General features: G+C 36.7%; 1 protein-coding gene across 1 annotated transcript in view; it reads left to right on the top strand.

The window, feature by feature from the left end:
- Positions 1-1,864: 1,864 nt before the first annotated feature.
- The window catches only part of MED14 (mediator complex subunit 14), an 81,460-nt gene continuing 60,900 nt past the window's right edge, over positions 1,865-22,424 (top strand). The window contains exons 1-8 of the mRNA XM_044670170.1: positions 1,865-2,076; positions 7,535-7,561; positions 12,412-12,517; positions 15,951-16,124; positions 16,870-16,999; positions 19,477-19,605; positions 21,313-21,420; positions 22,246-22,378. Coding sequence (XP_044526105.1) covers positions 1,865-2,076; positions 7,535-7,561; positions 12,412-12,517; positions 15,951-16,124; positions 16,870-16,999; positions 19,477-19,605; positions 21,313-21,420; positions 22,246-22,378 — 1,019 coding nt within the window. The remainder of the gene's footprint in view (positions 2,077-7,534; positions 7,562-12,411; positions 12,518-15,950; positions 16,125-16,869; positions 17,000-19,476; positions 19,606-21,312; positions 21,421-22,245; positions 22,379-22,424) is intronic.

Raw genomic sequence — 22,424 nt, 5'->3', positions numbered from 1 at the left:
ATCTTCCTCCTCATTTGTACCTCTATTTCCCTCAAATTCCAGCTAAAATACCTTCTTCTACAAGAAGCCTTTCATTGTCTCCCTTAATTCTAGTGCCTTTCCTCTACTGATTATCTCCAATTTATTCTATATGTATCTTTTTTGCATAGTTGTTTTCGTGTTGTCTCTGGATTTGAGAGCTCCTTGAGAGAAGGGACTGAATTTTCCTTTCTTTGAATTCCAGTTTAGCACAGTGCCTGGTGCATGGGCAGATAATTAGTAAGTGATTGTTAATTGACTTGCCTGATTGCCAAAAAGGCTTGGATCTTTCTTCTTGCTCAGTCAGCGGTTCTTAACCATTTTCTGTGTCATAAACTCCTCTGGCAATCCAGTGAAGCCTATGAACCCTTTCTCAGAGTAATATTTTTAAATGCATAAAATAAAATACATACAAGGAAAAGCAATTATACTTAAATAACATAAAAATTGTTTTTAAATCATGTACTTCTCTGGAAATTTAGTGAAGCCTATTGATCATTTCTCTGAAAAATATTTTAAAATACAAAAAATCAAATACACAGATTACAAAGGAAACCAATTATACTAAAATAACATTAAAAAAATTCATGGACCCCTGTGGCAGTGTGGTGAAATCTACAGATCCCTTTCTGAATGTTTTTAAATGTATAAAATCAAATTAACAGGATTACAAAGGAAACGAATTATATGAAAAAATATACTTAAATTCATAGACCTACCCCTCCATCTTCCCCCCCCCCCCGTCTGGTGGAGCCTGCAGACTCCTCTGAATAACGTTTTTAAATGCATAAAATCAAATACAGAAGATTACAAAGGAAATCAATTAAATAATTTAATTTAATTTGAAATGTGTTCACGGATTCCAGGTTAAGAACGCCGGTTCTACGGGATGTCTTTATTTAACAATAACAATGTTATTGAGACTTAAGTGGATAGACTAGGATTTTGTTTTCTAATGTTTCCTCAGTGGGGGGAAAGGCAATGATGGTAACTCCCCAGACGTCATCTCCAAAGCCCCCTGCGAATGACAGAGACAGGGGTCAAAAGTGGTAAGCAAAGCACGTCGTGGAGAGGGAGACCGCAGTGCAGCCAGGAACTAGTCTCCAGGAGGAGAGAGCAGCGGGAGGAGGAGTAGGAGGAGTATCTCCAGATTGCACCTCTGCATCCTCCGCCTCTAGTCATCAGGAAGAATAAGAGGGGGAGGGAGAGGGAGAACGGGAATGATAGGGCACTGCGAACCTCAGCTCCTTCTGGTTATTAGTCCAGCTCCCCGCCCCGCGCAAAGGGCGCTCGCCAAACCGCAGCAACCCGGGAAAGCAGCCTCCCCGCCAGCCAGACTTCCCCTCCCTTCCAGTGCGAGCGCCACAGCCCAAGCCCCACCCCCCGGACGCCAACGAGGGGCGGACCATAGGGCAGACAAGTACAGGTTGCTGTCGGAAGTCCCCCACAAGTTCCCCTTCCGCTCTATAAACCACTTCCGGTTTGGTTCGCCAACATGGAGGCTGAGGCCTCTTGGGCGAGCTGCTTCTGATCGGCTGCGGTGCAACTTTCTTTTCCCCGCCTTCATTTCTCCCCACCCGGTCCCCTTTCCGGCACTCGGGCTCGCTGAATGGGGTCGGGGCTCTGCGCCGTTCACCCCGGTCCCCGCTTGGTTGCGGTGCAACGTTAGGTAGAGACGGGGTGGCGACAGGCCGAGCCGAGGCAACCGCGGCTGTGCTAGCCCCGGGTTCCGAGCGGCGGCTGCTGCTGCGGCGGCGGCGGCGGGGGAGGGAGGCGGGTCTCCCGAGCCGCGTTCTACGGCGCCGCCGCGGGCTAGCCGCCCCCAGGCCTCCCCCCACGAGCTGCCATGGCCCCGGTGCAGCTGGAGAGTCACCAGCTGGTCCCGCCTGGAGGCGGCAGCAGTGGCGGGGGCCCCGCGTCCGCTCCCGCGCCTCCCCCACCGGGGGCCGCCGTAGCTGCGGCAGCCGCGGCAGCAGCCAGTCCGGGCTACCGGCTCAGCACCCTCATCGAATTCCTGCTCCACCGGGCCTACGCGGAGCTCATGGTGCTGACAGACCTGTAAGTGCCCCTCGTCCCCCTGTTGTGATACTTGGACCAGAGGGTCCGAGGTAGCCCCAGCATGTGTGCACGCATGGGTTTTTCAGGACCATCACGTTGGGATTTTTCCTAGGATACAGCTGAAACATCTTAAATAGATGCTTTATTTTAGTTGTAGCGAAGCTTTCTCTGAAGTCGTTTTGCCCCCCCCCCCCCAATCTCATAGCCAAGCTCCCCTTGGCTAGAAAGGCGGTCAGTCTGTCAAAGGGGCTAGCCTGTCATCTGTCTGGGATGCTCAGGTACATGCAACAAGGTTGGAAATAGGAGTGGTGGTGGTGGAAATCTTTCTGACTTTTTCCTTTTTTCTTTTAACGAGTTTTAAATTCAGGTAATAAGTATGTTTGTTTACGTGTGGAAGCAGTACTTAGTTATTAAACAGAGGATTTATTGGCGTAAGGGACTTTGGGGATAGGTCATTGAGTCCAGTCCCCTTATTTTTCTCTCTGGGAAGCTCAGATATATGAATTTTTTTTTTTCAGCACCCAAGCTAGGGTAATGGGGCTTTTTTTTTTTTTTTTTAAAGTGAGCTTTAAGTTCAGGTAATAAGTATGTTGTATGTTCGTTTACTTGGTGTAGCAGTAAATTATTCAACTTTGAGGATCATAGATTTACAGCTCGAAGGGACTCTGGAGGCAGGTTATCCCTTTTACAAATGAGAAATCTGAGGTCCTCATTTAAAAGTTAACAGGGACCTTTAGAAGTAAAATGACTTGTCCAGGACACCACATCTAGTAAGAGTCTGAGGCTGGATTTGAACACATTTTTCCTGACTGTCCAAGTCTATCTCTGAAGAAGTACTTTTCTGAATTGTACTATGTAAAGAGATTTGGGGAAAACATTTTTTTGAACTTTGAGAAGGTTCTTGAACTTTTCTTTAGTAGAAGTTCAAGAAGGTTTTGATATCTCACATACTGCAATTTTATTATAAAGTAGGGAGCTTAAAGTCACCGAACTAATTAAAAAAGTAATTTATGCTATAATTTGGGAGATGCAAATAGATTTTAAAATCGTGGTGTTTTTTTTCTCTACAGTAAAAATCATCCCATCCCTGTAGGACAGATTTTTAAAGCTTGATTTGACTTTTGGAGAAATTAGAACCAGATTTTATGTATCTAAATTCCTGTAAGGGTTCATGCATGACTCTTGTGGATGAGTGGATTGTGAATTGAGGCATGTGTAAAAATTCCTTGAAAGTAAGCTTTGAAATTTCTGAGCAGCATAGTTGACTTAGCCAGAGGAGAATGGCCAGGATTTAGAACAGATGTTCCTTTTTAGATGCCTTACAGGATAAGGTGGTTATATTCTTGCTTCTGTCTGACACATTAAGACCATAGGCAAAATTATGAAGTAAAAACTCTTGTTTTTCTGTCTTTTCTTTAACCCTTGTTCTTCTTTTTCCCTTTAACATTTTTTAATTGACTTGTCAATCATGCTTTATTGAGTGTGCATCTTTCTTTCTGTTACCCTTACCACCATTTACATTTTACCTGTTTTATCAAGTCAGGTTACATAGTGGGTTCTGGGAAGTTGAAGTTATCTCTGACATGTATGGACCCTGGGAAAGTCATGTTACTTCCCAGCTATCTCCTCCCAGATTGTAGGGTGCTCTCTTAGTAGAGGAACGGCCCCATACCAGTGAAATTACAGATCTAGACAGAAAAAAAGAATCTCAAATTGTGGAATGAAAAGTTTTGCCTCATATAAAGAAATTTTAGGTACCTGTCATCCAGTCATATAATCTATTCATAAGGCCATTTCTGAATACCAGACTAATATAGAACTTTTGAAGTGCATGGATTTGGGATAAAGAGTCAGAAGGGATTGTTCTTAGGCTTCGTCTGAGGAAGAGAATAGTGAATGAATTTAGTAGATCTGTTGACACAAGAATGTGTCTTCATTTTGTGTGGTAGAAAGAACATTGAATTTGGAGTCAGAAGACCTTTGTTTGAATCCCAGCTTTGTTTACTACTTATATGACCTTTGGCAAGTCACTTAACTTCTTTGGGCTTCAATATTTTCATCTATAAATGAAGGGGTTCATGTAGGTAATCTCAAGTTTCTTTTGTACATTTGAGCCCTGAAACTGCTTAAGTCTTTGATTTGACTTTCTGGCCTCTTTCATTTCCTTATCTTCTTGCCAGAGCCCTTCTAAACTCTTCCTTTTCTCCACATATCCTTCATAATCACATTTAAATGTTTCAACAGATCTGGGATGTCAGTGTACTCTTTCTACTAACATATATTGCATTTATTCCTTATCATGACAGATAGCTTTGTAAATTGTATGACTGAAAGACATTACTTGGTTGCCAATCTTCTGGTGATAGTTCTCCACATTTAATTAGATTAGTCCTAAAAAGAAATTTTCTCCCTTGGCTCTGCTTGAAGACTTTTGAGCTTCATAGAATCTGCCAGAGTTTCTGCTCTGCCAGTATAGTTGTTAAGGACCCAGAGATGGCACCATAGTACATGAACACTGGAGTGGCTTTTGTTAGAAGAATTAATTATATACTATCAATAAATGATCTCATTTGATTCTCAAAACATACTGTGATCCAAACCTGTCAAATATTATCTCTATTTAATAGATTTAACTCTAAGTCTTAGAGAGGTTAAGTGATTTGTTTAAAGCCATATGAATAGTCAGTGGTAGTCAGAACTTAAACCCATGTCTTTTAATTTAAACACAGAGAATTTGAGTTAGAAGGTTGTCTACTCTAGTATCTGCTTAAACAGAACTCTCCACAATATCTCTCAAAAGTGGCCATGCAGTTCCCACTTAAAGATCTTCAGCAATAGGTAACCTACTATTTTCAAGACTCTAATTATTAGGAAAAATTTCTTTAAATTTTGCTAAAGTCTGCCCTTGCAACCTCTACTAGCTACTGTCTTCTGGGGAAAAGCAAAATGTCTAATCTTTTCCAAATGGTAATTCTTATACTTTGGCAGCTATCATATGTCACTTACCCTTCTCTAAATGAACCTTCCCTGTTGTTTGGAACTGTCTTGATCCTCATTTTTGGTCTCTCTTTTCCTCACTGTTGTGATTACCCCCTTCTTATGAACTCCACATTGTTAATGTTCTTCCTAAAATGACTGAACACCGTTTTCCATATGTGATCTGACCAGGACAAAATGCAAAATACAAAAAAAAAAATGATCATTACTTCATTCTGAACAATAAGCCCATCTTAATGGAGCCTAAGCCCACTCTTTCTTTGTACCAAATAATCTTTCACATTCCATCACACACAGTGGTTCAGGAGTAATTTTATACTCTTGTTCCTCAATATTACTTCCAAACTGTTCTCTCTACCCTTATCTTTCAGTAGCCTCTCCCTGTTTTTTAGGTGTTCATTCCACCTTTCTTCATCTGATCCAAATTTTGGTCAAAGTCATCTACTAGAGGTTATTCCCCCTCCTTTTTCAAGCAGTTCAGGACTTTGTTCTCAATCTTCTTTATGCTACTCCCTGTCCTCACACTCAGGGACTACAGCACAAGGAACTACATCTGATTCATAATTCTTCTTCTATTAGCTAGAATTTTGAAATTTGCTTCTATGATCATAATAATTCTTGTTCCATCTGTCCCATCTTACTCTTTCTAAAACCTAATCTTGGGTCTCAACATGACCTCCAGTCTCTCATCCTGCCTTTTCTTCCAGTCACTCTAACTTTAGCCTTACATTTTCCTCTTCACAATCTAGTTAACCATTTTAATTGTGTGCTGTCTACTACTTTGAATTCCTTTCCCTTTTGCCCTGCCTCCACTTATATCTTGTCTAAACCCAATCTTCTCTTGTGTTGCTGGATGCTACCAGAGGAAATTCACATCATTGTGTCACCTACAGTCTTATGTTATACAATCCTACCTGGACCCTTGGTAACAGTCTTTCTTATTCTTCCCCGAGTATATCTTGCAGAGGCTATTCCAAACTTTCTTTTCTCTGCTTAAGCTCCTCATACCCTCCCTTCTCCCCACTCTCCCTCAGCAGGAGACCTTCAAGGCCATCTCCCTCTTTTTTGAAAATGACTTCATACCATTTACCTGCCTCCAGGCCAATGGAATCTTGCCTGTGTTTCATGATTAAAATACACACATGATCTAGAATGGCTCGTAGCTGTCAGTTCTTTCAGTGCTACGAACCTAGTCTGGTGACTCTGAGGGTAGTTAAGTGTCTTACTATCTCACTCCCAGTCTACTGGGTCATACTGCTTCTCATCTCACCTTATGACTCCACTGCCTGGAATTTAGGACTCATTTTTTCTATGTACCTGGCTCTTCCTGTATCACCATTTTCTAGTTCTTACCCATCTCATTCTTGCAGTGTAGTAAACATTGAGTAATTCTGGGACAGACCATCCCACAACCATGAAGCATTGAAATTCTATTTCCCTCAGCCTTTGAGCACCTAAGACTTTCTGGGACGTGTGCATATGGTAGATGAGCAGTTGAACAGTATAGAGTATTGAGACATATATATAGAGTCTGAGTCTTATCAGATGAAACGCCAACTATGTTTGGAAATACCAGAGATTCTCAGTCCTAGAACATTGCAGAGAAGGGACTAGTACAGAGTGAAAGAAATCTACTATTGGAGCATCAAATGCAAGATTTAGATTGCCCATGGCTTTATCGGATAGGGATTAAACTATACATGGGGTAGAGAGGGGCAACTGTTGCTGTTCATAAATACTAGAAGGCTATCAAGAAAAACTTAACAAGTTTGATTTGTGTATAAATAGTTCTAATTACAGTAATTTGTCAGTTGCTTTCATGCCTAATCACTATGAAATACAATTGTTTTGCAACTACATATTGATTGACTAGTCCACCTCTAATTTTATTACAAGAATAAAGTATATTCATAAACCTTTAGCCTTTTGTGCATAAAGTTTAACATAATCTGTTCACAAAATGAATCTGTTAAAAAGTTTTGGAAAATTAGAGATACTATTACCCAAACCTTTTCCCAGTGAGTATATTTATAGTTCCCTTGATGAGGTTGGCTCTTGTTCGTATGAGCCTCTGGTTTCTGAACCTATGAGCCACTTTAGTGTTAAAAGAAATGTCATGTTTAGTAGAACTTGTACCACGATGCCTGGCACACAATAGATGTGTTTAGAAAAATGCCTCTTAATTGATTAGCAAAGGATAAAGTACATTATGAAGCACTTGGAATAGAGAAAATTATTTTTACTTGGTTTCATACTTGTAAAAATACTTTTATTGTTTGCAGTTTTATGTCTTTAAAAATAAAAACAGGTTACTAGCCAATTGAATTTTGCAGTCTATAATGATAGATATTATACTGATGTTTTTTAAAACTAACAATAATAGTATGCAATGCTACAATTAAAATAGTGTAATGTTTTGATTCATATTCTATATATAACTAAGATTTTTTTTTTCCCTTAGACTGCCAAGGAAGTCAGACGTGGAAAGGTGAGTTTTAAAGCTATCCTTTTCTCTCTCTTAGCTTAAATTTACCTAGGAATTTGTAGGAATATGTTATGTGAAAAGGAAATCTCAGAAAATGAAACTCTGCTAGCTTCTAATGTACTTGGTATTGGTTTAGAACTTTCACTTTTAACAAATATTTATTGAGTACCTATAAAGTGTTAGAATCTGGAGGGTGCAAAGATGTGGTACATCCTGGTCACCTTTGTGGAATTGTCCATCTCTGAATATGCATCACTTCCTTTATAGTCTTGTTACTAGATGTATTAGTGAATTGACATCTGCTCATTTCTGTGGTTGCTCAACAGAAAACTTGATTCTTGTGATAGAATAAAGATAGAGATGGACATAAAAAAGTACTAACTCATGGTCCATTGGTAAAGAATTTAAAATAAATTAGGCCATTTTAAAAATGATATTATTGGATTTAGGCCATAGAATAGTATACTGTGAGAGAGTCTAATGAGAGACTTTAGTGCCTTCTAAAGGCCCTTTCTCTGAAGCACTTGTTGAATTTTTTGATTGAAGACTTTGGAAAGGCACAGTTTTAATAAGTGCCCTAGGGTTGTTTTTCTGGCATGTTTTATGGCTTTAGGAAGCCTTTTCGTGTCCTGTCCCTTACTTATATTGACTCTGTCACTCTGGGCCTTTTTGTGCCTAAAGCTGCTCTTCATACTCTTAAATGACAGAGAAAATACTTGCAGACCTGTATTGGTAGAGGAAATTTCTTTATATAAATGAAAAATCTAGACCAAAAAAGCCCTTTATTTTTCTTGCTATATGCAAGTTGTATCCTTTAGTAGACTGTAAACTCCTTGAAGGATAGAGACTTTTTCCACATCCACTGAATTTCAAAATTAGGAGCCTCTACAGCCTTCTTGTATAACTCACACCTGAAAGGAATGTCCACTGTACCTAACAAATGGCCATCTAGCCTCTTCTTAGTATTTGTGTATCTCTTAACACAATAAATGCCAATTTCAGTCTTTGTTGAATTGAATTTTTAAATTTAAGATTAGTGATTTGGTTTTCAAAGGTGTTATCAGGGTTATATTTTGCTCATTTCCTAGGAATTCCCCATGATTAGTTGTTATAAGCAGGTTGTTTTAGATATCTTCTTTTGTAATAGTGAGATTTTAATTGTCACATTATGTTTGTGTCCTTTCATTGGTGCCCAGCAGGAAAAATTAACTTCTTGTTTCTGTTAGACATCTGAGCACTGGCTTTAATTACATTTGACTCCCCCAAGGAGCTAGGCTTGGCACGTTTAGGGGGTGGTAGTAATCCAATTTTTAGAGTATGTGGAAAGGATTGGCATGAGAGAATGGCAGAAAGGTAAGGTGGTATTATATTATGAAGGGCTTGGAATGCTAAGCAAAGGCGTTTTAACTTAACTCAGAAAAAAGGGTTTTTCAGTAGCTCTGTTGTGTAGTCTGGTAGGATGAAGATGGATAAAGATTGATTTAGGAAGTCTCAAAGTAGTTTACGAAAGGAGGAGAATTTAGATATAAATTAGATTAGGAGTGACAGTTAAAACCAGTCAAATCCCAAGATCCTCCTCTCCTTCCAGAATCTTTCCCCCCTCCCACTTGTATCCAAATTCTCCTCCTTTCCTTTTAAAGACAATCTGTGAATTTCTCACTACCCCTTATCATTTATCCTTACAGTATAATAAAGGTCCTTCTTTTCCAAGACTCAGAGAGTATAAGTAGAAATAAAAGGAGTAATAATAGTAATAATACTATAGAAGTAGAATCAGGACTTCTTAACTAAAACATTTCTTTTACACTACAGGGAAACTTTTAGACATTGGCTGGCATCTTGTGCAGAGAGAGTCCTTTATAAATTTTGATGAGTTGATAGGAAATCCAAGATGATTAGTTCACTATATTAAATGAATTTGGATTGATCGACAGTGATAAGTAAGTTAATTCATTTCCAGATGCCTTGAATGAACATTAGTGGACAAGGTCATGAGAGCCAATTTAGTTGGCAAGTAAATGTGTTTGGGAAAATAATGTGATGCCTAGAAACCTCTTGAATGGTTTGATCATAAATATAGTGCAGGGGGGCAGTTGGGTAGCTCAGTGGATTGATAGCCAGGCCTAGAGACGGGAGGTCCTAGTTTCAAATCTGGCCTCAGACACTTCCCAGCCGTGTCACCCTGGGCAAGTCACTTGACCCCCATTGCCTACCCTTACCACTCTTCTGCCTTAGGATGGAAGGTAAGGGCTTAAAAAAAAAAATACACACACACACACACACACACACACACACACACACACACATATTGCATATTGTTCATTTCAGCTGTGCCCATTCCCATTTCATAAGAACAAGATGTGAACCTAAGTAAACAAACATTCCTTTTGTAGAATTGGATTTACTTTTGTCACACATCTTCAGGATATCTTTAAAGGACCCTTAGAAGAAGATTTTAAATAATAAAATGATTTTTAAAAAAATGATCTTAAAATTAAGGCCCCTTCTCTTTTGTAGTCTTTTTATGTAGAACTTTACTTTTAAATATTTAGAAGCTCTACGGAAAACAGAGAAGAATTGGCTTGGGCAGGGACCATCTTTTTCAATAATATACTTTCCTTCACCCCTGAATCCTTAAGCCTTGACCTTATCAAAGAGAATCATGAAACAGAACTTGGTTTCTCTACTTCTCTATTTATCTGCCTACAGAATTTATAGATTTTACTCCATAACTGTTCAGTAGATACAATCTGCTGTGTCTCATAAATTGATAGGTTGGTTATCATGATATAATCTATTATTGGCCCAATCCAATAAATATTTATTAAGTACCTACTCAGTTTCAGGCACTGTGCTAAACACTGAGAATATAATTAATAAAAAGAAATACAGGCTCTGTTCTCAGGGGGCTTGGTGACATCTGGTTATGCTTTCTAAAGACTTGTAGAAAGGCTCATGTTTTCATGCATTGGAAAGATCCTTTTCATTCTCTTTTCCTTTTTCATGAAAAGGTGGTTTTTCTTCTGTAGATTAATCTCTACAAGAATCCTTGATCCTGTCTCCTCTCATCTTCTCCAGCTGATTGTCCTCATAATCATTTCATATTCTCTCTTTCTCTAATCTTGAGTTTCTTCTTCTCTTTTGGTTCCTTCCCTTCTGCCTGTAAACATATCCAAGGCTTCCTCTTCACCTTAAAAAATTCAACATCTACTGACTGTTATCCTTTCAGATTATTTCTCTGCTCACTGTCAGCCAAACTCCTAGAAAAAACTTTCTACAGTTGCCTCTACTTCTCTCACTCATTTCTCTGCCTTTTGCAGTCTAACTAAACTTTACAGAGTTGATCTCATCACTCAAAAGTGGTTTCCAAAGTTACAAATTATCTTTTAATAATTTAATTAATTTAATAAATTTAATACTCTCTTCTCAGTCCTCATCCTTCTTGACCTCTCAATATTATTTTACATTCTTGATGGATAATTTCTCTTTTCTGGATTGTCATGACCATGCTTTCTTTTTCTCAAACTCTTTTTGGTCTGATTGCTCCTTTTCCTTTGGAGGATCATTATTCATATCTTACCTCTGTGCTTTTGGGGATACCTCAAGGTTCTTTCTGGGTACTTCTCTCTATATATACTCAGTCTTACTAAGTCTCATGGATTCAATTTCCATATAGCTCCATATAATTTTACATATAACTCCCAAATTTATATTCTTCTATTTCTACTTGCATAACCTCTGTAGCAAATTTCCCTTTCTGTGCTCACTTAGCTGCCACCTTTGTTCAGATCTTCATTACCTCTTACTTACACTATTGCAATCATCTCCTAATCTTCCCAAGGCCCTCTCCTCTTCAAACTATTATCTTCCACATAGCTGCCAAAATGATTGGTTTCTTAATGTTTCGTCCCCACCCCATTCAACAACCTCCATTGATTCCCTGTCAACTCCAGAATCAGATATTTCTCTGTTTGACATTCAAAGCTCTTCACAACCTAGCCCCACTTTCCTGAAAAGTCCTCTTATACTTTAATCCTCTTCATGTACTCTGAGGTCCACCCAATTGACCTTTTTGTTGTTTTTCATATATGTCACACTACTGCCCATCTCCATAACATTGCATGAGAATGTCCCTCAGGTCTAGAATGTATTCTTTCACTTCCATCTCTTGGAATCCTTGGTTCCCTCAAGACTCAGCTCAAATGCCACCTTCTACGTGAGACCTTTCTTTATTCTTTCCTCATGCTAGTAATTTTCCTCTAATGTTGCCATGGGTCTATTTTTTACATGCTTTATATATGCTTATATATGTTTATATTTGTCTTTCCCATTAAGTTCCTTGAGGTTAGGGTCTCTTTTTTCTTTGTATCCCCATGGCGTAGTACATGTAACTGCTTGATTGATTGAATCTTTTACTTTCAATGACCCATGTTTTGAAAAGGTTATATATAATCTGCATTTTTAGATGTGGGGTAGGCCTTTGTTTAGCTGAATTAAACTACTGAGATTTTTTTTTAATGTGTTTTATTTTTTTAGCAAAAATCTGTATACAATCAAAGATGAAATAATTTAATTCTTTAAAATAATCTTTTTGAATTTATTATTGTGTTACTGTATAGTAGAAATTGAACTTCCTGAGATCTGGTTGTGCTTATAGAAATACTGAAATAATAATAGAATGTAGACTCAAACTGAAATAATTGCTTATAACCTTTTTGTAAAATAATTATTTTTTGTTATACTTTTCAATTAGTATGGTAACCTTTTCCTGTTCACACTTAAGCCAAAACAAGCTACAAAATATCTTTTCTGATTTTTTTTTTATTTATTTAGAATTATGCTTTATTTTATAGGAAAATAGAAATCGTGCAGTTTGCTAGCCGGACACGCCAACTCTTTGTTCGATTGTTAGCTTTAGTAAAATGGGCTAATAATGCTGGGAAGGTAGAAAAATGTGCGGTAAGTCTTTTTTTTTTTTTTTTTTTCAGAATTTGGTGTATGTTTAACCTAGTTATTAATTTAATTTCTAATTTAAGCTTACATTTCCTTCTGCTGATTATTTATAAGAGGCCACATAATTACTTGAATAACTTTTCTGTATCATAACATTTAATGCTTTCTGATAGAATTTTAATAATTGTATATGCATATTTCATCACTTATAAACACGTCTCATTTCTATACTAATAGTGAGTGTTATGAATGTTTGCATTTTGGATTGAAGTTTGTCCTATATTTAGAGACTAAAAAGTAATATGATTTGAGGGATGAGAAGTTCTAAAATATTAATTTCTAACCCCTTGGTTGTCATAAGGGAACATCTGATTACTTAAATGAATTGAAATTTCTGCCCAGATAGATTCAAAAATCTACCCAAAAAGGTGATCATTCTCTCCCCTCCCCTGAAATGTGACCCTGGCGTCCTTTTCAGTATTATTTGAGAAATCATGGAGAATTAATAAGAATTGCCAGAAGCACAGGAATAGACCATTATTGTCCTGGTTTCCAGAAATTTTAGATAAATGAGCATGATATTGAACCTCAGTTAAAATTTAGAATTGACTATTAAATATTTTTATGAATACTTAGAAAAGAATATAGGGCCCATTGAGCATGGGCTCTCTTAAGGAACAAATAATGCCAAAAAATTAAGAAATCATGTTGGCAAAACTCATCTTGAGCTAAGAAAGGAATTTATCAAAAATTTCTTATTTTACCCTTGTAAATATGGAGAAATATGAAATAACCAATATAGTTAGGCCTTTTTGCAGTTGGTTGAAAATAAAAAATATTGAATAATTAATAAGGTCTCCCTGGAGAGAAGCCTGCTGTGCATGGGGTATCATAGAACTCTGAACAAATCAATATTCTTATTATTTACTTAAAGTGTAGAACACATGCTAATTATATTTGTGAAGGCCCCAAAGCAGGAAAAAGTAACTGATCTGATGGATGATCAGGATTCAAAATGTTGATGATAGAATGCTAGGTCAAAACTAACAAGGATAAATATAAAGGTCCATAATCCAGGCTTTAAAACATCATTTGCAATAAGTTCAGAAAGAATAATTGATTTAATAATAATTTTTATGGGGAGAAAAGAACCTGGGTCTCTGTTGTCTCTAGGAGCAAATACAAAATCTTCTATTTGAAGGACATTCATAGTTCATCCCCTAGCCTCCTTCTACCCTCCCAGTCTTCTTACGTTTTACTCCTTTCCAGGTTGATCTCTTACACAAGTGACACTGTCCCTTTGGTTGTTTCAGGGGGGAAAAAACTGAACTTTTTTTTCTGTCTGTTACCTATTCCTGGTACACTTCCCTCTACCTCCATGCTCTGATTACTTACCTCTGTGTCTTGCTTTAAGTCTCAACTAAAAATCCCTTTTTATAGAAAGTATCTATTACAGAAAGACTTTTCTAACCCCTCCAAAATATAACTTGTTTATCCTGTATATTGCTAGATTTTGTTTGTATTTGTTTGCTTGTTGTCTTTCCCCCATTAGATTGTAAACTCCTTGAAGGTAGGGATTATCTTTTGCATTCCTAGTGCTTAGCATGGTGCATGGCATATAGTAGGTACTTAATAAATAACCTAGCTCTCTAGGGTTTATGCAGTCTTATACTATGCTAGGTATAGTATAATAGCTGGAGACTTAATAAATGATCTCTTCTGGTTAGACCACAAAGCAATGGACCAGAAGACTCATGATTTGGATTCTAGTTCTGACCTTGCCAGCTACTAGCTATGTGGTCATGAGCAAATCACTTAAGCTCTATGAGCCTTGGTTTTTTTAGCCTCCAGAAAAGGGATGACAATATTTGCTTAACTTTACATGGTATTTTTTTTTTTGTGAAGTTCAAATAAAATTACACAGAAATGCTTTTAAAACTGTAAAGGCATCTATAATTCTGGACTCTATTTCAAGAATTAACTTAAAAGTACATTCACTAGAGAGGGAAGTTAGGTGAAAAGGTAATGGAACCAGGGGGAAAGTAGGTGGCTAAGTGGATTGAGAGCCAAGCGTACAGATGGGAAGTCCTAGGTTCAAATTTGACCTGATGTAGCAGGATGACCCTGGGCAGGTCAGTTAACCTCATTGCCTAGCCCAGTGATGGGCAAACTACTGCCTGTAGGCCAGATGGGGGCCCCCCTGAAATGTTTTATCTGGCTAAGCAACATTATTCCTAATCTGACAAATACAATGAGTAGGATACAATACAATGAAACTTTGAAAGAGTTGCCTTAGAAACAGATTGACAGATGAGCATTTCCTTTCCTTTGGCCCCCTCTTTAAAAAGTTTGCCCATCACTGGGCCCTAGTCTTGACCACACTTCTGCCTTGGAACCAGTATTACATATGAATTCTAAGATGGAAGGTAAGAGTTTAAAAAAGTAATGGAACTACTGCATTTGAGATGAATTTGTAGTAATCAGAAAAAAGGAGAGATGTGATAGTTTTAGAATTTTTTGCTGAAGGAGTGATAAGATTTCAAAGTAGCTCAATAGATAGCAATTGTGAGAAAATGAAGATTCAGACTCAGCATGACTGGTCTTAACAGTGGAACACAAGGTTCCTTACAAAGTCACAGTTCATCATCACTAAGTTTAAGTAGAAGCTGGATGACTCTTTATCAGGAAAGATGTAGAAGGAATTCCTTAATTCATAAACTCCTAGTTGGAAGTGACCTTACTTACCATTTGACTAAACATCTCATTGCATGTAGCCATCCCCAAGATTTTGTTCTTAACTTTTTATCCTTAACTTGGCAATTTCATTTATTCCAGTGGCTACAGTCATCACTTATATAAATATTTCTCTTTTAACTCTTGCCTTGCTGTTTCTTCCAAGGTCTAGTCCCATAATTCCTTAATTTCTTTTATAGCTCTGTGATCCATGAATTCAAGTCCCAACTCCTCTCCTATATTGGCTATATTACTCCCAGCAAGTCATTTAGCTTCTCAGTACCCTAGGTCACTCTTAAGACTAGAAGCTCCAGAAAAGATAATAATCTGGATTGCTAGAGGAAGTTCTTTACCAAGAGTTTTCCAGACTAATAAGAACCACAGGTGAAGTTAAAAAAGTATATATGTATTAGCACAATACCATAAAAAAAGTACTAAATTTTATTTAGCATTTTTAACATAAAATTATTTTCACTGTATTTGTAGTTAAGAAAGTGAAACTAAATGGGAAAGATTTTGAAAGGGTAAGGTAGTGTTAAATTAACTTTCTAGTAACTTTTTCCTTTTTTGTCCTTAAATTTTGTTGCATTAGATTTATTGAGTTTGTTGTATTTAATTTCAAGTTTTCATTCTATCTTTAACTTAAGATTGAGTAAATGGTATGACAGTTTCAAGAAGCATAACATGTTTGTACTTTCCTTTAAAGATGATATCAAGTTTTTTAGATCAACAAGCCATCCTTTTTGTTGATACTGCTGATCGTCTGGCATCATTGGCTAGAGATGCTTTGGTCCATGCACGCCTGCCCAGTTTTGCTATCCCTTACGCCATTGATGTATTGACCACAGGATCTTACCCACGTCTCCCAACATGCATTAGGGTGAGAGTTTTTCATTGCATTTTTCAAAATATTTTTCTGTAGTGTTTATCTGCTATTTGATCACCATAAATACATTTTTTAAAATGTTTAATTAGAATTCAAATATCATAAATACTTTAAAAGTCAGTTTGTGTTGGGTTCTTTTGGGGAGGAGGTAAAAAAAAATCAAACAAAGGCCTGAAAAACAGATTTTTAAAGTGCAAATGCCATAAACTAATTATGACCTTGGTTTCTTTAATGGAATTATCACTTGAAGGTATAGCTAGTACAGTTTTGAATAGTTCCAAGTTCCAAGAATAGAATGTCTTGTTTAGGTAAAATCCTACATAATTCTTCATTTAGAGTTGCATTAGAGCACTTCATTAAAGCTCTAAATCATGGGAGAGTGTGTCACCTATTAGCTTAGAGAGTCAGCTAAGAAGACCTAGGCTCAAGTCCCTCCTTTTGTCACATACTGGCTGGGTGACCCTAGGCAGATCCATTAACTTCTCAGGACTTTATAAGCAATTCTGAGATTCTTAACCTGCAGAGGTGTTGGATCTCCATTTTGGTTAGAGAGTTTCCTCACCTGGAAATTCCTGACATGAATATAATCACCAGTCCAGTTCTTGTCCTTCTCCCTAATGTTAACCCATAAAATGAATGTTGATTCTTGTATTTTTCCAACTAAAACAGTTGACTTTTCTCAGGTACATGTAAAAAGTAACTCCACTTTGTGTCTTTCTAAACATGGCTTTAACCCTAGGATAAAATCATTCCTCCTGACCCTATTACCAAAACTGAGAAACAGACCACTCTTCATCAGCTGAACCAGATTCTTAGACATCGACTAGTAACTACAGATCTCCCTCCTCAGCTGGCAAATCTTACAGTGGGTATGGATCTCAAGTTTCTCTTAAAGAATAATTTTGTTTAAAATAGTTCTGTTTAAATGATTGCTTTTTCTCCCCAGCTTGATCTTGATCTTGAAGTATTTTAAAACACCAACATACATTTCATGTACTTAAGTACTGTTAAACTGGAAAAAAACACAAAACTGTTAAATAGTCAGAAAAACCACTTCTTTAATTAAGGAAAGGGTTCAGTGTTTTTTTCTCTAGGCCTCCACATAGAGCTGTGTGCTACATACTCACAAAGAGCCCCGAGACTCTGATTGGTCTGGACATCAACCCCTGGGAGTAACAAGCCATAGATGACTACTCCAAGGAATAAAAGAATTTGGGAAACTTACATACCATTTGGGGAATCTTGGGACATGGAAATATGATTGATTAACATTACCTTGGCTACAAGGAAATGGGAGTATCCAAACTACTCTGACTGATTTAGGAAAGAAACCATAGCCTGAGGCTAGGGGGTAAGGGAATGGACTACTTATTATGGACTATGTGGTGTGAGTCTTATAGTGACAAAAGGATATTTAGCATTTGCTTAGCCCCACTTAACTGGGATTATCATTTACTTTAAGGTCTATTATTCAGTCTGAAACTGGCAGAATCTGTGACCTTCCTAGAGGCAAACTCACACAGGACAAAAGGGCAAATTTGGGGGCTCCAGCTTACAAGCTGACCCTAAAACTTGGGATTCTCTTAGATTCTACATCGACTGTACAATCTGTAAAACTAAAAACAGATTAGTTATCTGTTCTAGCCTGGGGTAGCCATTTAAGATTTTACACTTTGAAAGTAATAGAGAAAATAATAGAGAATGGAGGGCTGGCAAAAGAGAAAGAGATTGAAGAGACACAAAATAGGAGGAAAAAAGGAATGAGAGCATGGGAGGTACAAGTAGAAAAATAAGAAACAAATATTGAGAACATAAAAATTAGGATTAAGATGGGAGGGGATAGTAACATATTGCTAGGCTGTCAAATAACTTAAGCATTCAAGTACTTCAGATGTGTCTGCCCCCATGCCAGATACTCGAGATATAAAAACAGAATGATAGCAGCCCTCTCAAGGCAGAGATGACATACATGTGCAGCTAAATATGGAAAGCAGATGCAGGGTGACCTGGGAGGGAAATGTACTCACTACTGGAGTTGAGGGTGGGATGGAAATAGGGTAGGAAAAACCAATAAGGAAGCCTTTGAACTGAGTCTTCAAGAAAAACAGAGTCCAAGAGGAGAACATTTCACTCATGGAGAGGACATTAAGTGCAAGGTAGAGATGGATATATGTGTGAGGAACAGTCAAGAGACCAGTATGATTGACTATAGAGGGCATAGAAAGGGAGGGATGTGGAAAAGCATGGAAAGGTAGGATGGGGGCCAGGTTAAGGAGAACTTTAAATGCCAAATAGAGTTTTATATTTGATTCCAGAGAAAATAGGGAGTCACTGGAATTCATCAAGTAGGTGGTAACACAATCAAGATTTGTGCCTGATGGGGTACAACAGAAATAAGTATAAGATAAAGTCTTTTTTCCCAATGATCCTTTCAGTTGAGTTGGGGAGATGAGAGACAAAAGAACATAAAATAATTAGCATATTCTTCTTTATATTGTTTTGTCTCTCCCACTGTTATATATGTGTTCCTTGAGGGCAAGAACTGGTTTTATATTTTTGTCTTTCTATCCTTTGCATTTAGTACCTATGGGGCATAGAGTAAAAGCTAAATAATTGCTGGTTACTTGCTTTCTTGCTTGAGACTTTAATATGTGAAAAGTGCAAAAATGTGAGGTAGGGACTTGATCCAGATGTCTCTCTTTTTTGTTTTAGTTTACTGACCTTAGACAACCCCTTTAATCAAATTTTGCACATATAGAATGTGTTCTTTTATACTGGTTTTGCGACTTATTTTATATTCCAGACATCTAAAATTACTGTCATCACAGAAATGGAAAACTGACATAAAAATGACTAAAAACACACTAAAACTCACTAAAGCCAGCTTTAAATTTGATGTGGAAACACAACTACTTTAAATGGTCAAAAATATAAATAATACTAGAACCAAAGTTAATTTTTGTTTTTGTTTCATCTTACCTCAACTACTGGTAGAACAAATTCATTGAGTAGAATTCTTTCTCAGATGTCTACTCAGATTTGTACAGATTACCTAGTAAATATTGCTTAATACTATTGGAACACTTGGTTTTATCTCTTCATGATCATCTAAAAGCAGAAGTTGGTGACTTCTAACATACACATATATTTGCATTAAAAACTATTCCATTCCAAATAAAAACTATTCCAAGGCATTAGCTTGATGTTGCAGTCTTTTCAAAGAGACCTCAACTATACTTTAATTCTTCTTTTACCTAAACTGAAAAAAAAAGTCTAGTTAGCAACAAGCTAAGAAAAATTATTTTTTTCTTTTACTTTTCTTAAAACCATGGTAAAAACTATCTAGCAAACGGTCGGGTAAAGTTTCGGGTGGAAGGAGAATTTGAAGCTACCTTGACAGTGATGGGAGATGATCCTGATGTTCCCTGGCGTCTTCTCAAATTGGAGATTCTAGTAGAGGATAAGGAAACTGGAGGTAAAACCATAATATTTGTTGTTAAAATATTTAATTATTTTTATATCCCTATGTTATGGGAGAGATATCTCTTCTCTGAGTTCATGTAATTGCTTTCAAAATATATTCTTCACAATGCAGAAACTAAATTGGTGAAAATTTAGATTTTATTCTTATATTTAAGTCTAGGTTTAGGCTTCACAAAAAAACCCAAATCATCAGAATGTTAACCAGATTTCACTTACGCAAGATTACTTTAGTGCCAGAGAAATAGTTCTTTAACATATTGTAGACTTGAACATTTCTCCCAAGCCATAAAAATTAAAGAGGTGATCCATAATAGTGTATTTTCCCCCAAAGTCATAAAAGTTAAACAAATTTAGTTATAATCTCCTAAGTCCTAAGGAAACAAATTTTGTCAAACAAATTCTTTAAGTGTACTAAGTCAGACTACAGATTAAACCACACTTAGAGTGTTCACAGATAGACTGAGGGAGAAGATTTATGTGTGACCAAGAAGTCAGGAACAGTTAAGAGTCTTCCTTTGGCTTCTCATCTAAAGAATGTTTAGGGATTTAAGTAAATTTTCACATCCCAGGGATCAGGTTTTAGTTAACTCAATATAACCTCTCAACTAAGAGAAATGGCATTGACCTCTTAAGATGATTATTTCATGAGTCATGTTTTGGTCAGATGAGGTTAATAAACCAAGAATCAAAAATTCTTGTTACTCAGGAGCAGCTAGTTAGCACATTGGTTAGAGTGCCAAATCTGGGGTCAGGAGAACCTGGCTTCAAATCTGGCCTCAAATATTCTTAGCAATATGATTGGGTTAGTCAGTCCTTGCTGCTTTTCTTGGACTTGATGTTGTCAGAAGGTAAAAGGTGTTGTTTTGTTTTGTTTTGTTAATTCTCACCACTTCTGAAAGCTGTACCTTTTGAGATTTTATTTGTTTTTTTTTTTTTTTTAGCTTGGACTTGTGATTTTCTTATCTGTAGGGAATTTATAGTGTGGAAGCTTGTCTGTCAGTGCGATCAGTAAATATATCTGTAACTTTTAATCATCAAGTTTCTTAGGTTGTGACTTACCCATGAACATATTACAATACTTATCTAAAGCAGTTCTTGGACCCAGGTCTTCCAAGTACCAGTGCTGTCTTTATATATGTATATTGACATTATTTTTCATAGAAATTTGGCCTATGGAGGGATAAAAAAATCTCTAATTTTTTTTCTGTTTATTTAAACTTAATGATTGAAATTTGGTGGGATTTATTTCTCTTTTTGGTTTTTTCTTAAAATGTAGTGTTCTGTTTTCTATTGAAAACAGATTGCATTTCTATTCATTTTATTTCATTTCATATTGCCTTTGCTTTTTTCTAGTGCCTTTTTATTTTTATCACATAGGGTAGAGGATGGAGAATAGTCCTATGACTTCACTGGTATAAGAATATCACACTTGATGCAGCTCCCTCTATTAATTCAAATAATTCCCTTAAACTTAGTCTCAAGAGTAGCTAAGAGCACTGGCAATGGAAGCGACTTGCCCAGTGTTGCCTACCCAGTATGCAATCAGAGTTAGTACTTAAACCCAGATTTTCCTGGCTCTAAGGGCAGGTTTTTTATCCTCTCTTTTTAATTGTATATTTCTAAATAAGATATTTTTGCATTTCTGTGATTTCTAAAATTATGATTACCATGTTTTTCTCATTTCCTTTTTCTACTATAGATGGTCGAGCTTTGGTCCATAGTATGCAGATCAGCTTTATTCATCAGTTGGTCCAGTCTAGACTCTTTGCTGATGAGAAACCTCTTCAGGACATGTACAATTGCCTACGTATCCTTTTGAAAATAGAGGCTGGTAGTTCCAGATACAACCTCACACCCTTCTCCTTTTTGTTCTTAGTTCTTAAATAAGGTAGGCTATTTACTGTTTTTTTTTTTTTTAATAATAGGGAACACATTGAAACTTCACTTTTAAACTGAAGTTACCTTATTGGCTTGATAAATGTTTTTAAAAATAGCTATTAACAGAGAATAATGATAAGTGGTATTAATAGGTCTATCTATAATGCATGTATACATTTTTATTTCATAAAAATGTAAATTTCTAGTAGTTTTGTAAGGGGTGGGTGACTTACTACTATTTAAAGTAATTTCTTATTCAAAATTGTATTAAAATTAATTTGTAATTTCTCAAACTTTTGAAAAGGTGGGAAAAGTAGTTTCAGTCTTTTCCTGACACGAAGGAAAACCATTTGGTGAAAAGTCAGATAAACATGAAAGAGTGCTCTTTCTCAGAGATCTAGCTCTTAAGGGAATATGTTTTCTGCTATTATATTTGTATTTTATATCTTTTATTTGTAATAGCAGTAAAATTATTTTTCCTTTATATACTTAATTTTTTAGAGTTGGTGGGGTAGACTGACTCTAGTACTAGGTATTTGCTTTTTTTTACTTATGGGACCAAAAGTAGTCTCAAGAGTCTGCTTTTCTAAATCAGCAGGGGTTAAGTGCCTTGCCAACAATCTCACCCTAGTGACTGAGATCAGATTTGAACTGAGATCCTGCACTCTGTGTCACTTAACTACCTTATTGGAATAAATAGTCATTTTTAAAAATAAGGAAGCATTGCTTGTGTTCTTAACCTTCTTTATATCAGATTCTTTCTGCTTATCACTTCAATTAGAAGTATTACATTCACAAACTCTAATGCTAATTCGAGAACGTTGGGGTGATCTTGTTCAAGTGGAGAAGTATCATGCTGGGAAGTGCCTCTCACTTACAGTTTGGAAGTAAGTAAAATTGCTTCCAGTTGCCTTTTGCAGTTACATAAATCAC

This window comes from Gracilinanus agilis, chromosome 3 (genome assembly GCF_016433145.1).
Source record: "Gracilinanus agilis isolate LMUSP501 chromosome 3, AgileGrace, whole genome shotgun sequence".
Lineage (NCBI taxonomy): Eukaryota > Metazoa > Chordata > Mammalia > Didelphimorphia > Didelphidae > Gracilinanus > Gracilinanus agilis.
The sequence above is the reverse complement of the archived record's forward strand: the minus strand, read 5'-3'. Positions and strand labels throughout refer to the sequence as shown.